Source organism: Oncorhynchus gorbuscha, linkage group LG18 (assembly GCF_021184085.1).
Source record: "Oncorhynchus gorbuscha isolate QuinsamMale2020 ecotype Even-year linkage group LG18, OgorEven_v1.0, whole genome shotgun sequence".
In the NCBI taxonomy this organism is placed as follows: Eukaryota; Metazoa; Chordata; class Actinopteri; order Salmoniformes; family Salmonidae; genus Oncorhynchus; species Oncorhynchus gorbuscha.
This window is the reverse complement of record NC_060190.1, coordinates 7,066,499-7,092,418: the sequence shown is the minus strand read 5'-3', so window position 1 is coordinate 7,092,418 and position 25,920 is coordinate 7,066,499. Positions and strand designations below refer to the sequence as shown.

The 25,920-nt window shown below is 45.3% G+C and overlaps 1 protein-coding gene across 1 annotated transcript; it reads right to left on the bottom strand.

The window, feature by feature from the left end:
- Positions 1–3,083: 3,083 nt before the first annotated feature.
- Positions 3,084–25,801, bottom strand: LOC124003980 (bMERB domain-containing protein 1-like). The gene is made up of 6 exons (XM_046312686.1): positions 25,552–25,801; positions 16,214–16,334; positions 11,982–12,055; positions 7,439–7,553; positions 5,394–5,479; positions 3,084–4,710 (listed from the first exon to the last, which is right to left on the bottom strand). Exons 1-6 carry the CDS (start codon positions 25,637–25,639, stop codon positions 4,598–4,600), a joined length of 597 nt encoding a protein of 198 aa, XP_046168642.1. The 5' UTR covers positions 25,640–25,801; the 3' UTR covers positions 3,084–4,597.
- Positions 25,802–25,920: the final 119 nt, after the last annotated feature.

The window sequence follows — 25,920 nt, the reverse complement described above, 5'->3', positions numbered from 1 at the left end:
CTCCTTCCTCTTATTTTTGACTTGAGTTTCTCTTAAAGGGATAGTTAAAGATGTTTATATTTTTTACTTGCTGAAAGTGACAGTGCAATGGGTGTTATGGTTTGCTAGCTGGTAATTTAGCAATGTTACTAAAACTTCAAAGTGAACGATCCCTTTAAATGACTTGGAAAACCAGTAAATTCCTGAAAGATCCCTTTTTATTTAAATACAGTACCAGTCAAAAGTTTTGATACATCTACACATTCAAGGGTTTTTCTTTATTTTTACTATTTTCTACATTGTAGAATCACAGTGAAGACATCAAAACTATGAAATAACACATATGGAATCATGTAGTACCCCAAAAAGTGTTAAACAAATCAAAATATATTTTAGATTCTTCAAAGTAGCCACCCGTTGCCTTGACAGCTTTGCACACTCTTGGCATTCTCTCAACCAGCTTTGTTAGGAATGCTTTTCCAACAGTCTTGAAAGAGTTCCTACATAATATGCTGAGCACTTGTTGGCTGCTTTTCCTTTATGGTCAAACTCAATTGGGTTGCGTTCAGGTGATTGTGGAGGCCAGGTCATCTGATGCAGCACTCCATTCTCCTTGGTCAAAAAGACCTTACACAGCCTGTTTTTGGTTGTTGAAAAACAAATGATAGTCCCACTAAGCACAAACCAGATGGGATGGCGTAGCGCTGCAGAATGCTCTGGTAGCCATGTTGGTTGTGTGCCTTGAATTCTAAATAAATCACTGCCAGTGTCACCGTCAAAACAACATCACACCAACTCCTCCATGCTTCATGGTGGGAACCACAGATGCGGAGATCATCCGTTCACCTACTGCGTCTCACAAAGACATGGCGAGTTGGAACCAAATATCTCAAATTTGGACTCAACTGACCAAAGGACTCATTTCCTCTGGTCTAATGTCCATTGCTTGTGTTTCTTGGCCCAAGCAAGTCTCTTCTTATTATTGGTGTCCTTTAGTAGTGATTTCTTTGCAGCAATTCGACCATGAAGGCCTGATACACTGTCTCCTCTGAACTGTTAATGTGTCTGTTACTTTAACTCCTATGAAGCATTTATTACTGGCTGCAATTTCTGAGGTTGGTAACTCACATGAACTCTGGGTCTTCCTTTCCCGTAGCGGTCCTCATGAGAGACAGTTTCATCATAGCACTTGAAGAAACTTTCAAAGTTCTTCATTTTTTTGCATTGACTGAGCTTAATGTCTTAAAGTAATGATGGGCTGTTGTTTCTCTTTGCTTATTTGAGCTGTTCTTGGCATAATATGGACTTGGTCTTTCACCAAATAGGGCTATATTCTGTATACCACCCCTACCTTGTCACAGCAAAAGTGATTGGCTCAAACGCATTAAGAAGGAAAGAAATTCCACAAATGATCTTTTAACAAGGCACATCTGTTAATTGAAATACATTCTCATGAAGCTGGTTGAGAGAATTCCTAGCGTGTGCAAAGCTGTCAAGACAAAGAGTGGCAACCATGAAGAATATCAAATATAAAATATACATTGCTGAAAAAAAAGGGAACAAAGGGAACACTAAAATAACACATCCTAGATCTGAATGAATGAAATATTCTTATTAAATAATTGTTTTCTTTACATAGTTGAATGTGCTGACAACAAAATCACACATTATCAATGGAAATAAAATGTATCAACCCACAGAGGTCTGTCACACTCAAAATTAAAGTGGAAAACCACACTACAGGCTGATCCAACTTTGATGTAATGTCCTTAAAACAAGTAAAAATTAGGCTCAATAGTGTGTGTGGCCTCCACGTGCCTGTATGACTTCCCTACAACGCCTGGGCATGCTCCTGATGAGGTGGCGGATGGTCTCCTGAGGGATCTCCTCCCAGACCTGGACTAAAGCATCCGCCAACTCCTGGACAGTCTGTGGTGCAACGTGGCGTTGGTGGATGGAGCGAGACATGATGTCCCAGATGTGCTCAATTGGATTCAGGTCTGAGGAACGGGCGGGCCAGTCCATGGCATCAATGCCTTCCTCTTGCAGGAACTGCTGACACACTCCAGCCACATGAGGTCTAGCATTGTCTTGCATTAGGATGAACCCAGGGCCAACCGCACCAGCATATAGTCTCACAAGGGGTCTCAGGATCTCATCTCAGTACCTAATGGCAGTCAGGCTACCTCTGGCGAGCACATGGTGGGCTGTGCGGCCTCCCAAAGAAATGCCACCCCACACCATGACTGACCCACCACCAAACCGGTCATGCTGGAGGATGTTGCAGCCAGCAGAACGTTCTCCATGGCGTCTCCAGACTCACGTCTGTTACATGTGCTCAGTGTGAACCTGCTTTCATCTGTGAAGAGCACAGGGCGCCAGTGGCGAATTTGCCAATCTTGGTGTTCTCTGGCAAATGAAAAACGTACTGCACGGTGTTGGGCTGTAAGCACAACCCCCACCTGTGGACGTCGGGCCCTCATACCACCCTCATGGAGTCTGTTTCTGGCCATTTGAGCAGACACATGCACATTTGTGACCTGCTGGAGGTCATTTTGCAGAGCTCTGGCAGTGTTCCTCCTGCTCCTCCTTGCGCAAAGGCGGAGGTAGCAGTCCTGCTGCTGGGTTGTTGCCCTCCTACTGCCTCCTCCACGTCTCCTGATGTACTGGCCTGTCTCCTGGTAGCGCCTCCATGCTCTGGACACTACGCTGACAGACACAGCAAACCTTCTTGCCACAGCTCACATTGATGAGCTGCACTACCTGAGCCACTTGTGTGTGTTGTAGACTCCGTCTCATGCTACCACTAGAGTGAAAGCACCGCCAGCATTCAAAAGTGACCAAAACATCAGCCAGGAAGCATAGGAACTGAGAAGTGGTCTGTGGTCCCCACCTGCAGAACCACTCCTTTATTGGGGGTGTCTTGCTAATTTCCTATCATTTCCACCTGTTGTCTATTCCATTTGCACAACAGCATGTGAAATGTATTGTCAATCAGTGTTGCTTCCTAAGTGGACAGTTTGATTTCACAGAAGTGTGATTGACTTGGAGTTGCATTGTGTTGTTTAAGTGTTCCCTTTATTTTTTTGAGCAGTGTATTTTGATTTAATACTTGTTTTTTGGTTACTACATGATTCCATATGTGTTATGTCATGAAATAGTAAAAATAAAACTGTTGAGTAGGTGTGTCTAAACTTTTGACTGGTACTGTATATGTACAGGTAATTTCGGCTCATTTTATGCATATTGTTCAATTTGGACATTAAAGCATCACTAATATACTACAGAACAAAGTTCAGGGATGAGTCTCAGTGTTTTCCTCAATTCTTTGCTTCTCAAAACCTCAGATGGAAGCAAGGAGAAGGACTTGATGAGTCAAGAAAAATAATTCTGAGATCTACCCAAAGGTAGAGGACAATATTCTGAAGTAGAGGGTCACTTTGTTGAACAGGACTCCCTAATCTTCTACAAACATTAGATTCCAACAAACACTCTCTTTTCCAGAATCTTAATAAAGGCATGTACAAATAAAGAATTGCATTCACCTCTTGTTTTGCTGTAGAAATTGCAAGACTCGTAGTATGGCGCTAATTGTTTTCCTTTGCTATACTTATTCATTGTAATCATGAATAATATTGTAGTGATACCATGGTAATAACTACCAGTATGTTTTGGTGAAGATAAGAATGACCAGTTGTAAGGCTGACTTTGCCTTAGCAACATAAATGCGTGTGTATACTGGCTGGTTATTGATACATTAATGTACATCATAGAAAAACAAAATAACTCAATCATGCGATTGTTGCAGCTTGCCAATATAAATGGTATCATAGCAACTGTGTTCAGCAATACTGTTTATATAGGAAGTATACTTTTACAATAAAGGGATAGAAAATGTACTGCAGTGAGTGAAGTGTTTCATAATCTACAGTTCCAGAGCAAGCATCAGGGTTGGATCAATTCATTTTCAAATCTGGTAATTCGGTAAGTAATTGACTGGATTGAAATGGAATTGACCCCACACTGGTAAGCATACAGTCCTAAGTCTGAGAGGAGTTCTAGTTGTTCCATTAAAGGGTTGGAATGGAAGCATCCAGTAAATACCCGTTATTCAAAATGACAAAGTCAATAACAATTAAGTCATGATGTCATTTCCTGGTGGACAGAGAACCTTGGTATGATGTGTTTGTGGTTGGGTATGGGACGTTGTGCTTATAAATCTGAGGAATATATGTCATTATTGGTCTCTGAAGAATGTTTCAAGAGGGATGTAATGAGTCCCTAAATCAATATAAATTGGTGTATTGCTTACAATACTGTACAGGTCCCATATATTCCATTTCCAATTGCATTTTAACATTATATAGTGCCACATATTTCATTTACATTTCTGTTATTCCATTATTTACATGTGGCCAGGCCTGTCCATCTATCACCTCTATATGGGCGTCCATTTTGCACCAGGGTTCTCTGGATCACAGGAAATGATGTAACGATAGGTGATATGACACCAAGAGACCAGGTCAGGTGACAGATGTACAGTGTGACTGTGTTGTTGTTACTAGGGTGGTGCTGTGAATGGGAGGGTGTACTGTCCTCCACTCCTCTGTAACCACGGTTACATGATACAACACTGGGTCGCTCCGCAGCAGTCCTTGATGATGGTGATGGACTTGGTGACGGACGGCTTGCTGGGCGGAGGACCAGGGAGTCTCTTGGGCTTCTGGGGATCTAGGGTAAGAGAGTATGGGCAAATCTGAGATGTCATAGGGCAACCTGTTCCCAACACAGTGCACTACTTTTTGCACTCCTACCAGAGACTCGTATAGGGGTGCACATTTGGACACTTTCTCTGTGGTTGTAGATGGAGATGAAAAAGGCCCAGCCATTTCTCTACGATTCCCATCTTCGACTCTGTTTGAATGAAGTCCTAGCCATGATTAGATGAAATCAACGCCATAACAACTAAGACTCTGTTCTAGAATTGATATTCCGATAGGATTTGAATCGGCTGTTATCACATTAATTCCATTACGTGGCTTGTCCCTTGTTGCCTCTTGATGTTATCTCGGTCTTGACCTAATGTGACAGAGCCAGTGTGCCCGGTGTGAAACTGTATGACAGTCAGGGCCACTCATGGTCTGTGACTCTGGAGATGACAGAACTCATCTGCTTGGTATTACACCATATCCACAACTTTACTGTATGTGTGCTTTTAATACGTACTTGAGTGTTTTCATCAAGGCCACTGTGACCATGACCATGTTGGTGTTGCGTTGTCAAGAGGGGCAACCTGTAAGCATTTCATTGCACTGTGTCCTACACGTGTATCATGTCTGTGACTCATAAACAAACTTGAATTTGAGCTATTGATTGTGTACTAGTGTGCGTTTTGTATGAAGGATACTACTCACTTTGGGCAGCTTCTCTGGCCAGCTTCTCCAGAGGCATCAGCTTCTGTCTCAGGAACTCAGCCATCTCCTTGTCCTCCTCCTGCTCCCTGTAGAGAGGATATGGGTTAGAGTCAGTGGTTACAGACAGACAGTCACTCAATGGCAAAACGTCACATAGTCTGTAGAATACCCCCATACGTACATACCAAAGCATTTGCCCCTAAACAGTTGTCACTTTCCAGACTGTAATATACCTTGTATCAATACTCCTATTCCATAAAGTTAGTGACTATTTACGGCACACAAAATAGCTTTGTTTCCAAGAATGTCTCGCAATCTGTCCATTTACTTCTCAATATCCTCAATACTCCATACATACATTCACTGAATGACACTGTGATCTCATATCAGCTGTATGTAAGTAATCTCCATGTCAAATAAAAGAGGACCAAGATAGCAGGCAGAGGATGGGGAGTAAGTGAGAGACCAAGGGGGACCAAGATAGCAGGCAGAGGATGGGGAGTAAGTGAGAGACCAAGGGGGACCAAGATAGCAGGCAGAGGATGGGGAGTAAGTGAGAGACCAAGGGGGACCAAGATAGCAGGCAGAGGATGGGGAGTAAGTGAGAGACCAAGGGGGACCAAGATAGCAGGCAGAGGATGGGGAGTAAGTGAGAGACCAAGGGGGACCAAGATAGCAGGCAGAGGATGGGGAGTAAGTGAGAGACCAAGAGGGACCAAGATAGCAGGCAGAGGATGGGGAGTAAGTGAGAGACCAAGGGGGACCAAGATAGCAGGCAGAGGATGGGGAGTAAGTGAGAGACCAAGGAGGACCAAGATAGCAGGCAGAGGAGGAGATAAGGAGTTGTGGTCATGTGTCACATCCCTCAGACTGTCTGGCAGTTAGACCATAATCTCTCCACCTCCCTCAGACTGTCTGGCAGTTAGACCGTAATCTCTCCACCTCCCTCAGACTGTCTGGCAGTTAGACCATAATCTCTCCACCTCCCGCAGACTGTCTGGCAGTTAGACCGTAATCTCTCCACCTCCCTCAGACTGTCTGGCAGTTAGACCGTAATCTCTCCACCTCCCTCTCTCCATCTCCCTCCTCTCTCTAGCTCCCTCCCTCCACCTCCCTCTCTCCATCTCCCGTCCTCTCTCCAGCTCCCTCCCTCTCTCCAGCTCCCTCCCTCTCTCCCTCTAGCTCCCTCGCTCCCTCCCTCCACCTCCATCTCCATCCTCGCTCTCTCCAGCTCCCTCCTTCTCTCCATCACCCTCTCTCCATCTCCCTCCCTCCTTCTCTTCAGATCCCTCCCTCCCTCTCTCATCACCCTCCCTCTCTCCAGCTCTCTCCCTACACATCCCTCAGACCACAGTTATACCTTAATCTCTCCACCTCCCTCCCTCCCTCCAGCTCCCTCCTTCTCTCCATCACCCTCTCTCCATCTCCCTCCCTCCCTCTCTCCAGATCCCTCCCTCCCTCTCTCATCACCCTCCCTCTCTCCAGCTCTCCCCCTACACATCCCTCAGACCACAGTTATACCTTAATCTCTCCACCTCCCTCCCTCCCTCCAGCTCCCTCCCTCTCTCCAGATCCCTCCCTTTCTCCAGCTCTCTCCCTCCCTCTATCCAGCTCCCTCCCTCTCTCCAGCTCCCTCCCTCCACCTCCCTCCCTCCAGCTCCCTCCCTCTCTCCAGCTCCCTCCCTCTCTCCAGCTCCCTCCCTTTCTCCAGCTCCCTCTCTCCAGCTCCCTCCCTCTCTCCAGCCCCCTCCCTCCACCTCCCTCTCTCCATCTCTCTCGCTCTCTCCCTCCACCTCCCTCGGACCACAGTTATACCTTAATCTCTCCACCTCCATCCCTCCCTCCCTCCACCTCCCTCTCTCCATCTCCCTCCCTCCCTCCCCCCACTTCCCTTTCTCCAGCTCCCTCCCTCTCTCCAGCTCCCTCTCTCCAACTTTCTCCCTCCCTCTCTTCAGCTCCCTCGCTCCCTCCCTCCATCCATCTCCCTCCTTCCCTCCCTCCCTCCCTCCCTCCCTCCCTCCAGCTCCCTTGGACCACAGTTCTACCTTAATCTCTCCACCTCTGCATCGTCCACTAGGAAATCCCTCTTCTGCACCAGTTTGTGGATTTTCAGGATCAACTCCTCCTCCCACTGTCTCTGTTTCTTAGTCTTCTCTTTCTCTGGAGGAAGGAGAGAGGGAAGGGGATAGAAGGGAGATAGAGAGGGGGTTAGATTTGAAAGGTGATAGATGTTTTATATCAAACTAAAAAGTATATTTTTATCTTTTATTAAATACATTTCTCAATTGATACAACATTTGTTAGATACTGAGCTACAGGGGAAGAGGAAACTTCCTGGGAAGGCAGCGCATGCTACCAAATAGTGATTCACATCACAAACCGTAGGGACCCTATTCAATCTGTAAAGCTCAAGTGATGGAAATGTAAAGGTGATTTCCAGTTGAGCCAACATATGCTGTGATACCGTGAATGCAGTCTCTGCCAAAGCGGGACATTGCCTTTAAATTTCAATCATGCTGTAAAGCTGAACTTCTGCGTTGTGGATTGAATAGAGTCCTAGATATTTATATTCTTAAATAGTCCTCCTCGTGTTTAATTCATGAGAACTAATCGGGAGACAAAATATGCAAATGCTGTTTAATGATGCGATGTCCTGTCTGAATGGGGGAATTTGCATAAGCAGTCGTATATTAATGGAATTAATCTCAAATGTTACCCTATGCCCTACACAGGACAATACTTTTGACCAGAGCCCAATGGGTTAATTTGCATAAGCAGTCGTATAGTCATAAACTCTGTATCCAATTCCCTGGAAAGGATTTCGACGTAATTCCCCTGACCTTCACACTGAAATCAAATCAAATTTATTGGTCACATACACATGGTTAGCAGATGTTAATGCGAGTGTAGCAAGATGCCTGTGCTTCTAGTTCTGACAGTGCAGTAATATCTAACGAGTAATCTAACAATTTCACAACAACTACCTAATACACACAAATGTAAAGGGATGGAATAAGAATGTGTACATATAAATATATGGATGAGCAATGGCCGAGCGGCATAGGCAAGATGCAATGAATGGTATAAAATACAGTATATACATGTGAGATGAGTATATACTTTTATATATAAAATGGCATATTTTTTTAAGTGACTAGTGATCCATTTATTAAAGTGGCTAATGATTTGAGTCTGTATGTAGGCAGCAGCTTCTCTGTATTAGTTATTACTGTTTAACAGTCTGATGGCCTTGAGATAGAAGCTGTTTTTCAGTCTCTCAGTCCCAGCTTTGATGCACTTGTACTGACCTCGCCTTCTGGATGGTTGCGTGGTGAACAGGCAGTGGCTTGGGTGGTTGTCCTTGATGATCTTTTTGGCCTTCTTGTGACATTGGGTGCTGCAGGTGTCCTGGAGGGCAGGTAGTTTACCCCCGGTGATGCGTTGTGCAGACCACAACACCCTCTGGAGAGCCTTGCAATTGAGGGCGGTGCAGTTGCCGTACCAGTGGGTGATACAGCCCGACAGGATGCTCTCAATTGTGCACCTGTAAAAGTTTGTGAGGGTTTTAGGTGACAAACCACATTTCTTCAGCCTCCTGAGGTTGAAGAAGCGTTATTGCGCCTTCTTCACCCCACTGTCTGTGAGGGTGGACCATTTCAGTTTGTTCATGTTGTGTAAGCCGAGGAACTTAAAACTTTCCACCTTCTCCACTACTGTCCCGTTGATGTGGATGGGGGATGTTTCCTGAAGTCCATGATCATCTCCTTTGTTTTGTTTATGTTGAGTGAGGGGTTGTTTTCTTGACACCACATTCCGAGTGCTCTCACCTCCTCCCTATAGGCTGTCTCGTCATCGTTGGTAATCAAGCCCACTACTGTTGTGTGCATTGATGATTGAGTTGGAGGCGTGCATGGCTGCGCAGTCATGGGTGAACAGGAAGTACAGGAGAGGGCTGAGCACGCATCCTTGTGGGACCAAGTGATAGACTGAGACACACACACACACACACATACACACACTGCAATAGATGGAAAACAGTGTGCAGTCTTGTTGACAGTAGTAATAGTAGGTGGGAAAGCTGAGGCACCAGGCAGGAGAGGGGTGCAGTCTCAGCTCTTTCTCTCCCACTGGGATAGAACTGGATCCGTACAGCCATTCCCTGGAGTCACAGTGTTCCCGGAACGTATAGACGGATGCAGAAATCGGAATGTCAAATGGAAAAGGAAAAGCAGAGGGGCCTTTCTCTGTACTGAGGTAATAACAGAGCTTGTTGGGTCACATACATATTGATACATAGAGTATGGTATATTATGACTCATAATGGTGTAAGGAATTAGATTTGATTTGGAATGTGTGAATGGTGTTCTAAATGTCAATGAAGGTCATGAATCATGTACTGGATTTAGCTTTTATGTAATCAGTATGGCATCTGTACAGTATGTAGGCTTTATGTATGCTCTAATGAACAATTAATTCCATTGTTCTTGTTTGTTGCGATTCCAGATTATCACTAATACAGATCCAGTCACTATGTCATCACAAGTTCACAAGTAAAAGGATAAACTAGCCTGGTACCAGATCTGTTTGTGCTGTCTGGGACCAGGCTAGACAGCTAACTCTAGACTGTGACGTTGTAGAGTTGTGAAGTTGTAGTGGCTATTTGACTCCCTCTGCTTTCAGCCGTGGACACAAATAGACCTATAACATCATTTGTGGAGAAAAGTATAAATAAAGTAGTATTTGTTGAAATAATCTTTGGCCACAGTCTCAGGAAATGGACCATTGGCTCATATAGCCATTACGGTTAGCTATGTGTGCATGTGTTTGTGTGCCTGTGTGGCCATTATGACTGTGCCTACTCTAAACTACCTGAGGGGAAGAACCCCCCCCCCCCCCCCCCCCCCCATAACTCTCCCATGTCCCTGAGAGTTACAATCAATTGTGCGGCTACTTTACCGCAGTGAACCTACCCACAAATCACCTACCCACAAATCACCTCAATATGTAGCAGCGGGTAGCTGCATACGGTAGCAGTTTTTCTCCTCTACCCTATTTCTGGATCTGTACTCACTACAGCAGGGGTGTTTTCATTTCAATTCAGACCTAGACAACCAGATGAGGGGAGTTCCTAACTAATCAGTGACCTTAATTCATCAATTAAGTACAAGGGGGGAACGAAAACCCGCAGACACTCGACCCTCCGTGGAATGAGTTTGACACGTGCTCTACAGCATGCATAAGCAATTTGGCTAAGCTAAGGGTACATTGAGGATACATCCTGATATACTTGTTCTATTTCCTAGAGGGATTTCTCTCCCTGTTATGTTGCCGGGTAGACTAGGACAGGGGAGGGTGGTAAAAGTGGATTTCTTGGCTGTAGTTATATATGGTTAATACTATATGGTACATTTTTCTCTCTGTTGCCAGGAGGATAGGAAAGGCGATAGGACAGGAGAGGGCAGCCAGTGGAGGTGTTGTGAAGTCTGTGTTGCCGTTAGTTACCTGGATATATGGTTATTGATAAACTTGGGTGGTTCGAGCCCTGAATGCTGATTGGCTGACAGTCGTGGTATATCACAGTTATGGCAAAACATTTATTTTTACTGCTCTAATGATGTCGGTAACCAGTTTCACCTCCACATGATTGGTGCCGGGGTGTTTTTTCCTTTTAATTCAGACCTAGACAACCAGGTGAGGGGAGTTCATAACGTAACAAAAACATTTCCCAGGACATATCTGATATGGAGAAAGCTTGAAATCTTGTTAACTAATGTGATTAGCATAACATAGGCTAATGTGATTAGCATGAGGTTGTACAAAAACATTTCCCAGGACATATCGGATATGGCCAGAAAGATTAAATTATTGTTAATCTAACTGCCCTGTCCAATTTACAGTAGCTATTACAGTGAAAGAATACCATGCTATTGTTTGAGGAGAGTGCACAATTATGAACTTAAATATATTAATATACCAATTAGGCACATTTTGGCAGTATTGATACAACAATTTGAACAGAAATGCAATGGTTCATTGAATCAGTCTAAACCTTTGCACATGCACTACTGCCATCTAGTGGCCAAATTCAAAGGTTAACCTGGAATATTACATTTGTCCTTTCTCTTGCATTTCAATGATGCAAGATCTAATGTGTTATATTTACAGAAACTTCAAAGTATTTCCTTCAAATGGTATCAAGAATATGCATATCCTTGTTTCAGGTCCTCAGCTACAGGCAGTTAGATTTGTATGTCATTTTAGGCGGGGGGAAAAAAGGTCCAATCCTTATTATAATAGCAATAAGGCACCTCGGGTGTTTGTGGTATATGGCCAATATACGACTGCTAAGGGCTGTATCCAGGCAATCCATGTTGAGTCGCACCTAAGAACAGCCCTTAGCCGTGGTATATTGGCCTTATACCACACCCCTCGTGCCTTGTTGCTTAAAAATATATACCTCAGATATATAGTTGATATATGGTACATTTTTCTGCCTGTTATTTGGTAGGATAGCTATGGGCAGTGGAACTGTTGTGATTGTATTATTATATATTATTGTGATTGTCTCTATTTGTTGCTGTTAGTTACCTGATACATTTACCACCTTCCTCAGCTCCTGTTTCAGACTCATGATGTCTTTGCAGAGCTGGATGTCATCCGCCCTTGAAAAGACAACAACATTCATTCCAGTTAGGAAGGGTAAAGCACAGTGTGACTCTATGGCCCTGTTCCATTTTGGTTCTTCCAAGTGACCTGGCTATTGGAGGCCTATTGACATAATTTGCATTCATCTAGTTATTTCAGATCTATGAGTTAGGGGAAAGGGGATAGGATTTGAAAGGTATGGGGCCAGCTATCCACTCTATCCATTTCCTAACATAAAAATGCCCTACTATATATCAATGCGGCCCAGTACATCATAAACACACTGTGCAGTCATACTGACAGATATCTTATAAAAAAGAGTGTTTTACAGTAATATAAAAGATAAAGCAAACATCCACATATAAAAGCTATAGGGGAAAATAACATTACACTCCCCTTAGGGAAGAGTGTAGGCAGATGAAAAGTGTTGAATGAATCACTACTCTACCAGATCCTCTGGTCCTGAAGACCCACCCTGAGGACCTTACTGGTACCTCTCTGTCATGTCATCCCCCTCTGTTCTCCTCCCCTTCCTCCCTCCATCCCTTGTTCTTCACCTCCCCTCCCTCCTTCTCTATCTTTTCACTCCTTCCCATCCATCCCTCCATCCTTCCCTCTCCTCCCCTCCATCACTCACTCCCTCCATCTTTCACTCTCTCTCTTTCCCCTCTCTTCTCTGCCCCCTCCCTCTCTCCATATCCTCCCCTCCTTTCCTCCCCTCCATCCATCCCTACCTTTCTCTCTGCAGCGCTGTGACAGCTACCAGGGATTTAAGTCTCTCTGTTGTAAATCAGACTGATGACTCATCCACCAGCTCCCAACACCTATCCTTCCTCCTCCCTCCATCTCTCTCTCCCCGTTCCTCCTCAGTCTCCTCTCACTCCCTCCCTCCCTCCATCCCTCCCTTCATCACTCACCTCCCCCTCTCCCCCTCTCCCTCCTCCACTCTACCTGTCTCTCTTTTTCATCTCCCTCTCTTCCTCCTCTTCCTCCATCCCTCTCCCTACTATCCTCCCTACCTCCCTTCATCTCTCTCCACCTCCTGTAGCTCCCTCTTTCTCCCCTGTTCCCATTCTTCAGCCTCTTCTCCCTCTGCTCTTTCAACCACCTGTAATTTCTCACCCACTCACTTGTTCCTGTCTCTCAACCTCAACATCTTTTTCTCTCCTCCTCACTATCCCCTATCTGCCTTGTGTTTACCCACTCACTAGACCCCAACGGTGCTTCCAGCAGGCTTTGCACTCTGCCACTCAATCTGCTACAGAATGTGTGTGTGTGTGTGTCTGAGTCACACATAGCTGGAGGTATTGGCATCACTGTTCACTGATGAAGCCATCTAAGATAATGAAGCCACACTTCCCACCAATCTCTTTCCAGTTTCTATTGATTGTATTTTCCATCACACCAAAACATTTCACTGTATATTTTCTCAATGTTTATAACTCAATAGCGACACAATATGGTGGTCCAAGGTCCCCTGAAAATCAAGCATGAACTTCTGATCATCTGGTCACCTGACCCCGTGACAAGACCAATAAGGTCACCAACGACCTGCTGATGGTGGCTTCAGGCTCCCCCTGTCTCCTGATCGTCCTGGACTTGAGAGCAGTGTTTGACACTGTCAACCACCCCATCCTCCTTGAACGCCTCCCGGGACACCATCGGACTGTCTGGATCAGCTCTGAGCTGGTTCCACTCCTACCTATCAGACAGGACTGAGTATGAGTATTGTGGTGTCCCACAAGGATCTGTTCTTGGACCCATCCTGTTTGTCTTGTACATGGTTCCCCTCGGTCGTGTCATCAGCCGGCATGGAATCAGATTGCAGTGCTACGCTGATGACACCCAGCTGTATCTAAAAATGATGCAAGTGCCTGTCTGAACACCTGCCGTGAGCAGATAAGGGCACGAATGAAGCAAAACTTCCTTTAACTGAACAGCAGCAAAACTGAGGCCCTACTTCTTGGCACCCCCCACCAGGTCCAGCACTCACCGTTAACACACATCATTGCAGGACAGAATGCTCCTCTCTCCCCCTCAGATTCCAATCTGCCTGTACAGCTTGATTCCTCCTTGACCTTTGACAGCCACATCAGACGAATGTGTAGCTCCTCCACGCCCCCGGGACCTAGCTCCTTGTCTTTTGTAGCATCAGCTGGGTTCTTTGTGTCAGTTGCCCTGTCTATTCGGGTCCATTTTTTTCCTTCTATTTGTATTTTATATTTTTTTATGCACTTTAAGAATATTCAGTATAATGAAAAGCACTTTAAAAATGCATTACATTATTATTATAATTATCATCATTATTATATGTAAGTATAATGAATTGTCATATACGATATGAATGGGAAAGTATTCATACCCCTTGACTTTTTCCACATTTTGTTGTTACAAAGTGGGATTAAAAGGGATTCAAATCAATCTACACAAAATACTCTATAATGTCAAAGTGGCCTTGTGTTTTACATTATTGTTCTGCTGAAGGGTCAATTAATCTCACAGTGTCTGGTGGAAAGCAGAGTTAACCAGGGTTTCCACTAAGATGTTGCCTGTGCTTAGCTCCATTTAGTTTATTTGTTTGTCCTGAAAAATCCCCAGTCCTTAACGATTACAAGCATACCCATAGCATGATGCAGCCACCACTATGCTTGAAAATATTGAGAGTGGTACTCTGTCATGTGTTGTATTGGATTTGCCCCAAACATAACACTGTATTCAGGAGAAAAGTTCATTGTTTTGCCACATTTTTTGCAGTACCTTGTTGCAAACATGATGCATATTTTGGAAAAATTTTATTCTATACAGGCCTCCTTCTTTTCACTCTTTCAATTAGGTTAGTATTGTGGAGTAACTACAGTGTTGTTGATCCATCCTCAGTTTTCTGCTATCACATCATTCAACTCTGTAACTGTTTTAAAATCACCATTGGCCAGTGATGATATAATCTCTACAGTACAGTGGTGGTAGTGATGATATAGTCTCTACAATACAGTGGTGGTGGTGGTGATACAGTCTCTACAGTACAGTGGTGGTAGTGATGATATAGTCTCTACAATACAGTGGTGGTGGTGGTGATACAGTCTCTACAGTACAGTGGTGGTAGTGATGATATAGTCTCTACAGTACAGTGGTGGTGGTGGTGATACAGTCTCTACAGTACAGTGGTGGTAGTGATGATACAGTCTCTACAGTACAGTGGTGGTGGTGATGATACAGTCTCTACAGTACAGTGGTGGTGGTGGTGATACAGTCTCTACAGTACAGTGGTGGTGATATAGTCTCTACAATACAGTGGTGGTAGTGATGATATAGTCTCTACAGTACAGTGGTGGTAGTGATGATATAGTCTCTACAGTACAGTGGTGGTGGTGGTGATACAGTCTCTACAGTACAGTGGTGGTGGTGGTGATACAGTCTCTACAGTACAGTGGTGGTGGTGGTGATACAGTCTCTACAGTACAGTGGTGGTGGTGGTGATAGTCTCTACAGTACAGTGGTGGTGGTGGTGATACAGTCTCTACAGTACAGTGGTGGTGGTGGTGATAGTCTCTACAGTACAGTGGTGGTGGTGGTGATACAGTCTCTACAGTACAGTGGTGGTGGTGGTGATACAGTCTCTACAGTACAGTGGCTTATGTGTATGGGTGTCATTATTTTCAAGGGTCCCAAAGAGTCTACGTACTCTCTTTACTGTACATAATACATTCACCCACTCTTGGAAGAAAATGGAAATTCAATGTATCTATTCCAATGAGCTTCTCTATTATTCAAATCCAACACGTCTTTGTGTCTCCTGACCCCTCCTGTCTCAGCCTCCAGTATTTATGCTGCAATAGTTTGTGTCGGGGGGCTAGGATCAGTCGGTTAAATCTGGAAATTTCTCCTGTCTTATCCGGTGTCCTGTGTGAATTTAAGTATGCTCTCTCTGTCTCCTTTCTTTTCTATCTTTCTTTCTTTCTTTCTCGCTCTCTCTGAGGACATGAGCCCTAGGACCATGCCTCACCACTACCTGGCCTGATGGCTCCTTGCTGTCCCTAGTCCACCTGGTCATACTGCTGCTCCAGTTTCAACTGTTCTGCCAGTGGCTATGGAACCCTGACCTATTCACCGGACGATTAAAGCCTCAGTCTGTAATTATTGTATCGTGGTGTTGATGGTCTCTGTACAGTACTCACATAAAGCGCAGTTCGGACTCCCTCCTCACCAGCACCTCCCTGAGGCGCTGGATGCGAGCCATCTCCACTTCAATCTCATCTGGAGACATGATGCTCTCCGCCATGGACACATCTGACTGACCTGGAGGGAGAGAGGGAACTTTGTGCTTTAACACTATTGTGAGTTACAAAATTCTAACACATCGGGAGAAGGGAGGGAGGGATTTCTAAATATTTCGGTCTTAAATATTTCAATAGATCATTCATAAAATACCAATGCAATACCTACTTCTGAACTTCAGAACCAAAGGGCCTATTCTTTTGTTGCCACCATCAAATAGTCTGAAGAGGAGACCTATTCCCTCCTTCCTTTGACTTAAAGAGCAGTACATGGAATCACAATGGACATGGTCCTGCCAAGCATTACTGCTTTACTGTCTAGCCTTGCCTATTATTCCCTCCTTCCTCTGACTTAAAGAGCAGTACATGGAATCACAATGGACATGGTCCTGCCAAGCATTACTGCATTACTGTCTAGCCTTGCCTATTATTCCCCTCCCTTTATCCAGTACAATGCCCAAGGCTTGTTTGGCAGATTTATTTTACAGTAATACAACACTACTCCCTGCTCTATCCAGCGTCCTAATTATGAATGTGACGCTCGAGTAAGTCAAGGGACAGGATACGCATAGTAAATGATCTGAAATGTAAATGACACCAGGAATTTCTCTCTTGACTAAATGAAAATCAGTATTGCTTTTGGACTTCAGGAAACAGCAGAGGGAACACCCCCCTATCCACATCGATGAAACAGTAGTGAAGAGGGTAGCTAGTTTTAAGTTCCTCGGCATACACATCACAGACAAACTGAATTGGTCCACTCACACTAACAGCGTCGTGAAGAAGGCGCAGCAGCGCCTATTCAACCTCAGGAGGCTGAAGAAATTCGGCTTGTCACCAAAAGCACTCACAAACTTCTACAGATGCACAATCGAGAGCATCCTGGCGGGCTGTATCACCGCCTGGTACGGCAACTGCTCCGCCCTCAACCGTAAGGCTCTCCAGAGGGTAGTGAGGACTGCACAACGCATCACCGGGGGCAAACTACCTGCCCTCCAGGACACCTACACCACCCGTTGTTACAGGAAGGCCATAAAGATCATCAAGGACATCAACCACCCGAAACACTGCCTGTTCACCCCGCTATCATCCAGAAGGCGAGGTCAGTACAGGTGCATCAAAGCTGGGACCGAGAGACTGAAAAACAGCCTCTATCTCAAGGCCATCAGACTGTTAAACAGCCACCACTAACATTGAGTGGCTGCTGCCAACACACTGTCATTGACACTGACCCAACTCCAGCCATTTTAATAATGGGAAATGATTTAAATATATCACTAGCCACTTTAAACAATGCTACCTTATATAATGTTACTTACCCTACATTATTCATCTCATATGCATATGTATATACTGTACTCTACATCATCGACTGCATCCTTATGTAATACATGTATCACTAGCCACTTTAACTATGCCACTTTGTTTACTTTGTCTACACACTCATCTCATATGTATATACTGTACTCGATACCATCTACTGTATGCTGCTCTGTACCATCACTCATTCATGTATCCTTATGTACATATTCCTTATCCCCTTACACTGTGTATAAGACAGTAGTTTTGGAATTGTTAGTTAGATTACTTGTTGGTTATCACTGCATTGTCGGAACTAGAAGCACAAGCATTTCGCTACACTCGCATTAACATCTGCTAACCATGTGTATGTGACAAATAACATTTGATTTGATTTGATTTGATTTTTATTTGAACTGTCTTTTTCAAGTCTGACTCACTCACACACTGTCAAAGTGCTTCTTGGCAAACCTAGACAAGTCCAGATGATAGCTACGGTATGTGTCCTTGTGTCTCACAGTACCCACCTAAAAGGAATAGAAAAGGTTCTAGTAAAATGGCTGATGACTAAGAAAGAAGTAGCTGACGACCTTAAATTCGATGCCAGATGCTCAGGCACTCTGGTGTGACGCTCGCTGAATCAAGAGCATAAAAATACATAATGGAAGGAGTCTTTGACTCTGAGTGTTAGTGAGGCTTTGGAAGGGCTGAAGGGTTGATGTCTTGAAGGCAGTGGTTGTGTCCCAAAAGGCACCCTATTCGCCATTTAGTGCATTTTATAGCGAATAGAAAGCCATTTGGGATGCAGTCAGTGGGAAGGGCCTCAAGTCAAAGAAATGAGAGAAATCTGATACTGGTACTGACATAGATCAATGACCTGGAGTAACTCTTCACCGATTGGACTAATACACCCTGAGCCGGGGCCAATGACCTCACAAAGCCACCTATTCAACCAATAGCAATCAAAGACCGGACACAGCAACACAGTGAAGCCAATAGAAATGCAAACTGATGGAATAATAAACCTATATTGCTAGTCACTAATGCAGCGTTCAAATGTTATTGGAGTTATCGTGAGCTCCTAGTGGGAAATTTCACTTTAATAACCCTCCAAGTGGGAAATTTCATTTTAATAACCCTCCAAGTGGGAAATTTCACTTTAATAACCCTCCAAGCGGGAAACTTCACTTTAATAACCCTCCAAGTGGGAAACTTCACTTTAATAACCCTCCAAGTGGGAAACTTGGAGAAAATGTTGTTTGCTGAGTTGTGATGTTTCACCACAACCTTTCACCCTTTGAACCAAAAGATGGCAACATCTGTTTTTGACAATTACAACCTTATCAATATGGAGTATGTAGTTCGTTTCACCATATTGTCAATGCTAAATAAGATAACTGACTTTATTATTAGCAATGTTAGCTAGCTAAAATCTTATTGGTTAAAGAATTGTTCCGACTTCAACACAATCATGTCAGACTTTCGACTTCCCATTTTCCACCAGCACGTGAAGCCAGCATAAGCAACTGAATGATCATCGCAATCACAATGTCAACCAACTGAACACACTACTAACAATAATCCTAGGCTTCTCCAATGTGTAACCTATGTCAGCAAGAAAGCAACCTGATTTAATAAACACATATTTCAGTCAATAGCACTAAGCCACAGAACAATCATCACACTACCATTGTCAGATAGAGTGCATAGGTCACAGGAGGCTGCTGTAGGGAGAACGGCTCATAATGACAGCCGGAGTACGACTCACAGGAGGCTGCTGTAGGGAGAACGGCTCATAATGACAGCCGGAGTACGACTCACAGGAGGCTGCTGTAGGGAGAACGGCTCATAATGACAGCCGGAGTACGACTCACAGGAGGCTGCTGAAGGGAGAACGGCTCATAATGACAGCCGGAGTACGACTCACAGGAGGCTGCTGAAGGGAGAACGGCTCATAATGACAGCCGGAGTACGACTCACAGGAGGCTGCTGAAGGGAGAACGGCTCATAATGACAGCCGGAGTACGACTCACAGGAGGCTGCTGTAGGGAGAACGGCTCATAATGACAGCCGGAGTACGACTCACAGGAGGCTGCTGAAGGGAGAACGGCTCATAATGACAGCCGGAGTACGACTCACAGGAGGCTGCTGAAGGGAGAACGGCTCATAATGACAGCCGGAGTACGACTCACAGGAGGCTGCTGTAGGGAGAACGGCTCATAATGACAGCCGGAGTACGACTCACAGGAGGCTGCTGAAGGGAGAACGGCTCATAATGACAGCCGGAGTACGACTCACAGGAGGCTGCTGTAGGGAGAACGGCTCATAATGACAGCCGGAGTACGACTCACAGGAGGCTGCTGAAGGGAGAACGGCTCACAATGACAGCCGGAGTACGACTCACAGGAGGCTGCTGAAGGGAGAACGGCTCACAATGACAGCCGGAGTACGACTCACAGGAGGCTGCTGTAGGGAGAACGGCTCATAATGACAGCCGGAGTACGACTCACAGGAGGCTGCTGTAGGGAGAACGGCTCATAATGACAGCCGGAGTACGACTCACAGGAGGCTGCTGTAGGGAGAACGGCTCATAATGACAGCCGGAGTACGACTCACAGGAGGCTGCTGAAGGGAGAACGGCTCATAATGACAGCCGGAGTACGACTCACAGGAGGCTGCTGTAGGGAGAACGGCTCATAATGACAGCCGGAGTACGACTCACAGGAAGCTGCTGTAGGGAGAACGGCTCATAATGACAGCCGGAGTACGACTCACAGGAGGCTGCTGAAGGGAGAACGGCTCATAATGACAGCCGGAGTACGACTCACAGGAGGCTGCTGAAGGGAGAACGGCTCATAATGACAGCCGGAGTACGACTCACAGGAGGCTGCTGAAGGGAGAACGGCTCATAATGACAGCCGGAGTACGACTCACAGGAGGCTGCTGAAGGGAGAACGGCTCATAATGACAGCCGGAGTACGACTCACAGGAGGCTGCTGAAGGGAGAACGGCTCATAATGACAGCCGGAGTACGACTCACAGGAGGCTGCTGAAGGGAGAACGGCTCATAATGACAGCCGGAGTACGACTCACAGGAGGCTGCTGAAGGGAGAACGGCTCATAATGACAGCCGGAGTACGACTCACAGGAGGCTGCTGTAGGGAGAACGGCTCATAATGACAGCCGGAGTACGACTCACAGGAGGCTGCTGTAGGGAGAACGGCTCATAATGACAGCCGGAGTACGACTCACAGGAGGCTGCTGTAGGGAGAACGGCTCATAATGACAGCCAGAGTACGACTCACAGGAGGCTGCTGTAGGGAGAACGGCTCATAATGACAGCCGGAGTACGACTCACAGGAGGCTGCTGAAGGGAGAACGGCTCACAATGACAGCCGGAGTGACTCACAGGAGGCTGCTGAAGGGAGAACGGCTCACAATGACAGCCGGAGTACGACTCACAGGAGGCTGCTGAAGGGAGAACGGCTCACAATGACAGCCGGAGTACGACTCACAGGAGGCTGCTGTAGGGAGAACGGCTCATAATGACAGCCGGAGTACGACTCACAGGAGGCTGCTGTAGGGAGAACGGCTCATAATGACAGCCGGAGTACGACTCACAGGAGGCTGCTGTAGGGAGAACGGCTCATAATGACAGCCGGAGTACGACTCACAGGAGGCTGCTGAAGGGAGAACGGCTCATAATGACAGCCGGAGTACGACTCACAGGAAGCTGCTGTAGGGAGAACGGCTCATAATGACAGCCGGAGTACGACTCACAGGAAGCTGCTGTAGGGAGAACGGCTCATAATGACAGCCGGAGTACGACTCACAGGAGGCTGCTGAAGGGAGAACGGCTCATAATGACAGCCGGAGTACGACTCACAGGAGGCTGCTGAAGGGAGAACGACTCATAATGACAGCCGGAGTACGACTCACAGGAGGCTGCTGAAGGGAGAACGGCTCATAATGACAGCCGGAGTACGACTCACAGGAGGCTGCTGAAGGGAGAACGGCTCATAATGACAGCCGGAGTACGACTCACAGGAGGCTGCTGAAGGGAGAACGGCTCATAATGACAGCCGGAGTACGACTCACAGGAGGCTGCTGAAGGGAGAACGGCTCATAATGACAGCCGGAGTACGACTCACAGGAGGCTGCTGTAGGGAGAACGGCTCATAATGACAGCCGGAGTACGACTCACAGGAGGCTGCTGTAGGGAGAACGGCTCATAATGACAGCCGGAGTACGACTCACAGGAGGCTGCTGTAGGGAGAACGGCTCATAATGACAGCCGGAGTACGACGGAAATGGAATGGCTTTAAACATCTGGAATCCATGTGTTTGATGTATTTTTTACCATTCCACTGATTCCGCTCCAGTCATTACCACGAGCCCGTCTTCCCCAATTAAGGTTCCACCAACCTCCTGTGGCATAGGCCTAGGGGGCAACCACCTACCCTCTGTCACACCTTGGACACATCCATTGTAAACTATAGCCTCCCATCCCCCACTAGGCAGGATATAAATATTTCACTCAGGGTTAGAAGGACGTAGTGTACAGTACTGCTGGGAGACAGGCCTTCCAGACAGATTTTCTCTATGGAGAGAGACAGGCTACGAGTCCAGAATGGTGAACTGACTGTTCTGTGACTCCTCAACCAACTACTGGTAATGTTATCCATCCAGAGACCTTTACAAGGTGCTAATGTGGAGGCAGGACTCTTAAAGACAATCGACAAAAGGGAAAGTAGTGGCGTTACAAATCTTGGAAATAACTAACAAAAAATGATGTCACCTCAATTTTGTCCCTCTATTGTTTTTCTTTGCCTGGATGAGATTTTGACATTCGTTTGAGTCACTGTTTTTGTCTAAGACAAATGTAACAAGAATCGAAATCGCATCCTGTGACTGTTCATAGCTGATGAGATGCAATGCTTAGCTTAACGTCGAGTCCATGAATAAAAAGTAGCGGCCCAGTGTTTTCCCTGCTGTGGTAACCGCAGCATGAAAACAATGCTGATACACACAGTTGTCTCTGCAGTCAATAGCACAGTGTGGTAAACTGTGGAGGATTTATACCAAGTGGATTATTTCTCTCTACCCCTCACTGCTCTGTCTTTCTCTCCCTCTCTTCCTTCTACTTTTCTCTCCCCTGCTACTCTTTCTACCACACACACACACACACACACACACACACACACACACACACACACACACACACACACACACACACACACACACACACACACACACACACACACACACACACACACACACACACACACACACACACACACACACACACACACACACACACACACACACACACTATTTGCTGCTGACTGTCAATAGGACCGAGCCACACAAAATCCTGACTGGCCCATTATGATGACAGAGAGCCAGGTCTGTAATGAATAACACACAAAGGATCTCAACTGCCGACTGCTCTGAGCCGAGGAAGTTATCTTAACGCAGTACATACTCAGTCAGCACACACTCCCGTACTCAGTAGTCCACATTCAGCCATCAGCAGGGTTAGAGAGGAGGAAGATACTGCTCATGGGGTTCTTCAGATAACATTTACCATGTATCCAGGAGTTTAAGTATGGAAGGCTGAGGCTCTGTTCCAACGCACACAGCACCATACCAATTAGTATGAAGCAATGTATTGGGCATGCATTCTTCATGGTATGCTAGTGTGGGCACCATGGAAGGCAGCATTGAAAGACAAAGTAAGAATCGTGCTAAACCTACTACAGGGAAACAGACACAGTGTGGCCTACAGATAGAACTGTATCCAAAATCAAAAGCCAAAATAATAATAACTCGTAAAGCTGAAATTTAAAGGCAATGTTCCCACGTTCGTGGTAATACGTCGGCTCAATCGGAAAATACCTTGACATTTTAATGCAGATCTTCCGCGATACGGATTGAATCCAGCTCTAAATCTATACAGTAACAGCATCATTCGATCCTCCCCAGTCCCCACAGTCACTATTAGAAGAAATACCAGGCTTCCCTATCAATGTTCACTGTCATCACTGGCAGAGCCAAGCTAGTTATTAACCCAATGTAATCAAACTAATTGCATTACAACAAGCTGCCTAATCGATAGCCTGAACATCTGTTTATCAATCAACTGATCAGCATAATGAGAGCCTTGACAGAAGGAGGAGGGTGGACAGATGTCTGCTTGATGAGGAGAAGCAGAGCTGTAATGTGAATATTATCTGCGTAGCAGCCACTTCAGGGTTATGTTCATTCGGGCATGCAATGGATTAAAAAAAAGGGTTTGTAATGGATAACGAACATGAGCTTTTCTTATTGTACAAAGTCTGATAGCCCCTCCCTGTTTCAGTCTGCTTTCCTCCTAATGAACAGGGCCCAGAAGTACTGTGTTAATTGTAATGTTCCCCACTGTGTTTTAGTATCCAGCTATGCGTCTCCCAACACAGATGGAAGTTGAAAGTTGGAACACACAAGGAGGAACCAGGGGAAGGGAATGATGAATAAGTGTGTGTGTGTCTGTCTCTGTGTGTGGGGGGGGGGGACAGAGAGTCTATCTCTAAAAATAGATGCAGTCTTATTCTATTCATATTCATGAGTTGAAGAATTCATCTCTGACTTCCTGCACCCCACTCTCCTCTCGTCTCTCTTTTTCATTCCTATTCTAACAATGGAACTAATGAAGAGGACACTCAAAGAATATATTATTCCAAGATCCAATGGGCTGATTTCTGTTGAAAGTTTGATTCAGGCTGTTATGGTCAAATAGCACAGGAAGACATTGTGAGCATCTGAATGCAGATAAACACTCATAATTACAGTTAGGCCTATACAGATGTCACACAGACAGCCCTACACAAAATAAGACAGTGAAGCATGACTACCAGTATACGTTATGTGAATATTGAACTTAACCCCGTAGGTGTATGAGGCTGACTCATGACAGGATTCCCTGCTGTGGATCTCTGGTTACATAAAGCACACAATATGACCTCTTGTTAGGACTATGTCAATCCTGACCTCTGACCTCTCACCTCTGACCTCTGTTTACCCCCCCCCCCCCATGACCCTCTTTATGTCTGTATTATTAGACATATATCATACTGCTCTGATGACAGCTTCGTGGCACTAGCCTAGCCTACCCATAATATCACAAATAGATACCAGTAAAATTAAGAACAATGAATATGGCATGTCATATAAACAACATTACTGAAACATTTATCTATAATGCATTGATATCTTACTGATAAAAAAAGGATGAAAACGAGAAGGATGAAAATCTCTTGCCTGTCTCTACAGTTTGTTTCTATCATCTTTCCTGCTGGTATCAGTGCTGGTGATGCTGGTATTGACTCACACACTCACAGCCCGGCAGGTAGGCTTCTAGCTTGTTCTACCCTGCTGCATCCATCGACTGGAGGGGGTGCAGTTCAATATATTAGAAGACCCAGTCAGACAACTTTGGAATGTACAGTCAGCTGAAAGTGAAGAGCTGGGCATATGTCAGTCCTTCTTTAGTGTTATGGAAATAGGCTAGTAGATATGGGGCATTACATACGTGTATACATTTCGGGGCTCCTCTCCTTTGTGCTGTTGTAATATATACTGTTAATACAGTGGGTAAGCTATTGTGAATGAGAAAGATCTTCTCAAATAGTAATGATATGGTTATTATCAGTGAATAACCTGTCAAATGCACCTCCAAAATGCATTGAAAGCAACGCTCATGCATGGAGATGTCTCCAGTCCATTTTCAAGGCACTGGGAATGACATTCAGGAAACAATAAAGATGCACGGACTCATTGCAATTAACGGGTGTTGTTTTGCATCGCAACATCCTCTATCTGAAACCACATGCTTTTTTTCTGCACAGAGCAATAACCACTATAACAGGCCAAAACGTTACTTTGCAATGAATGACGCTCACCTTTGTCTTTTGTCCATTCCGTTTCCGATACAGAGCCGTAGCTCTTCAATGAGCGCTCGGTATCAGAAATGGATTTCTTCAATTCCATAGCTGGAATTGATTTATGATACACTTTGAGTTTAATGGGTTGTGGAAGGTGCGTTAAAATCCTATATTGAGTTCTGCTCTTGTTTTCCTTTCAGGATAAATCAGTTTCGCCGATACGAAGGACCCACGGAGCCGAGACGTTGAGCATCTTTATTTAAGCTTACAAATTCCTCGATGTGTGGTACACCGTACACAGATGGATGCAGAGCGCACGCGCATTGCGAACTGGAGAATGGGAGAAAAACGGCACCGAGCTTGCATTGAAACAGTGTCATATTTGTC

Bases quoted from the DNA above. Each gene is read 5' to 3' on its own strand.
- LOC124003980 (XM_046312686.1), bottom strand. From the start codon at position 25,639: ATGGAATTGAAGAAATCCATTTCTGATACCGAGCGCTCATTGAAGAGC. The intron at 7,554-11,981 runs GTAACTAACAGC...TCCTTCCTCCAG, and splicing joins GAAGGTGGTAAATGTATCAG to AGAAAGAGAAGACTAAGAAA. The intron at 4,711-5,393 runs GTGAGTAGTATC...CTCTTACCCTAG, and splicing joins GGCCAGAGAAGCTGCCCAAA to ATCCCCAGAAGCCCAAGAGA.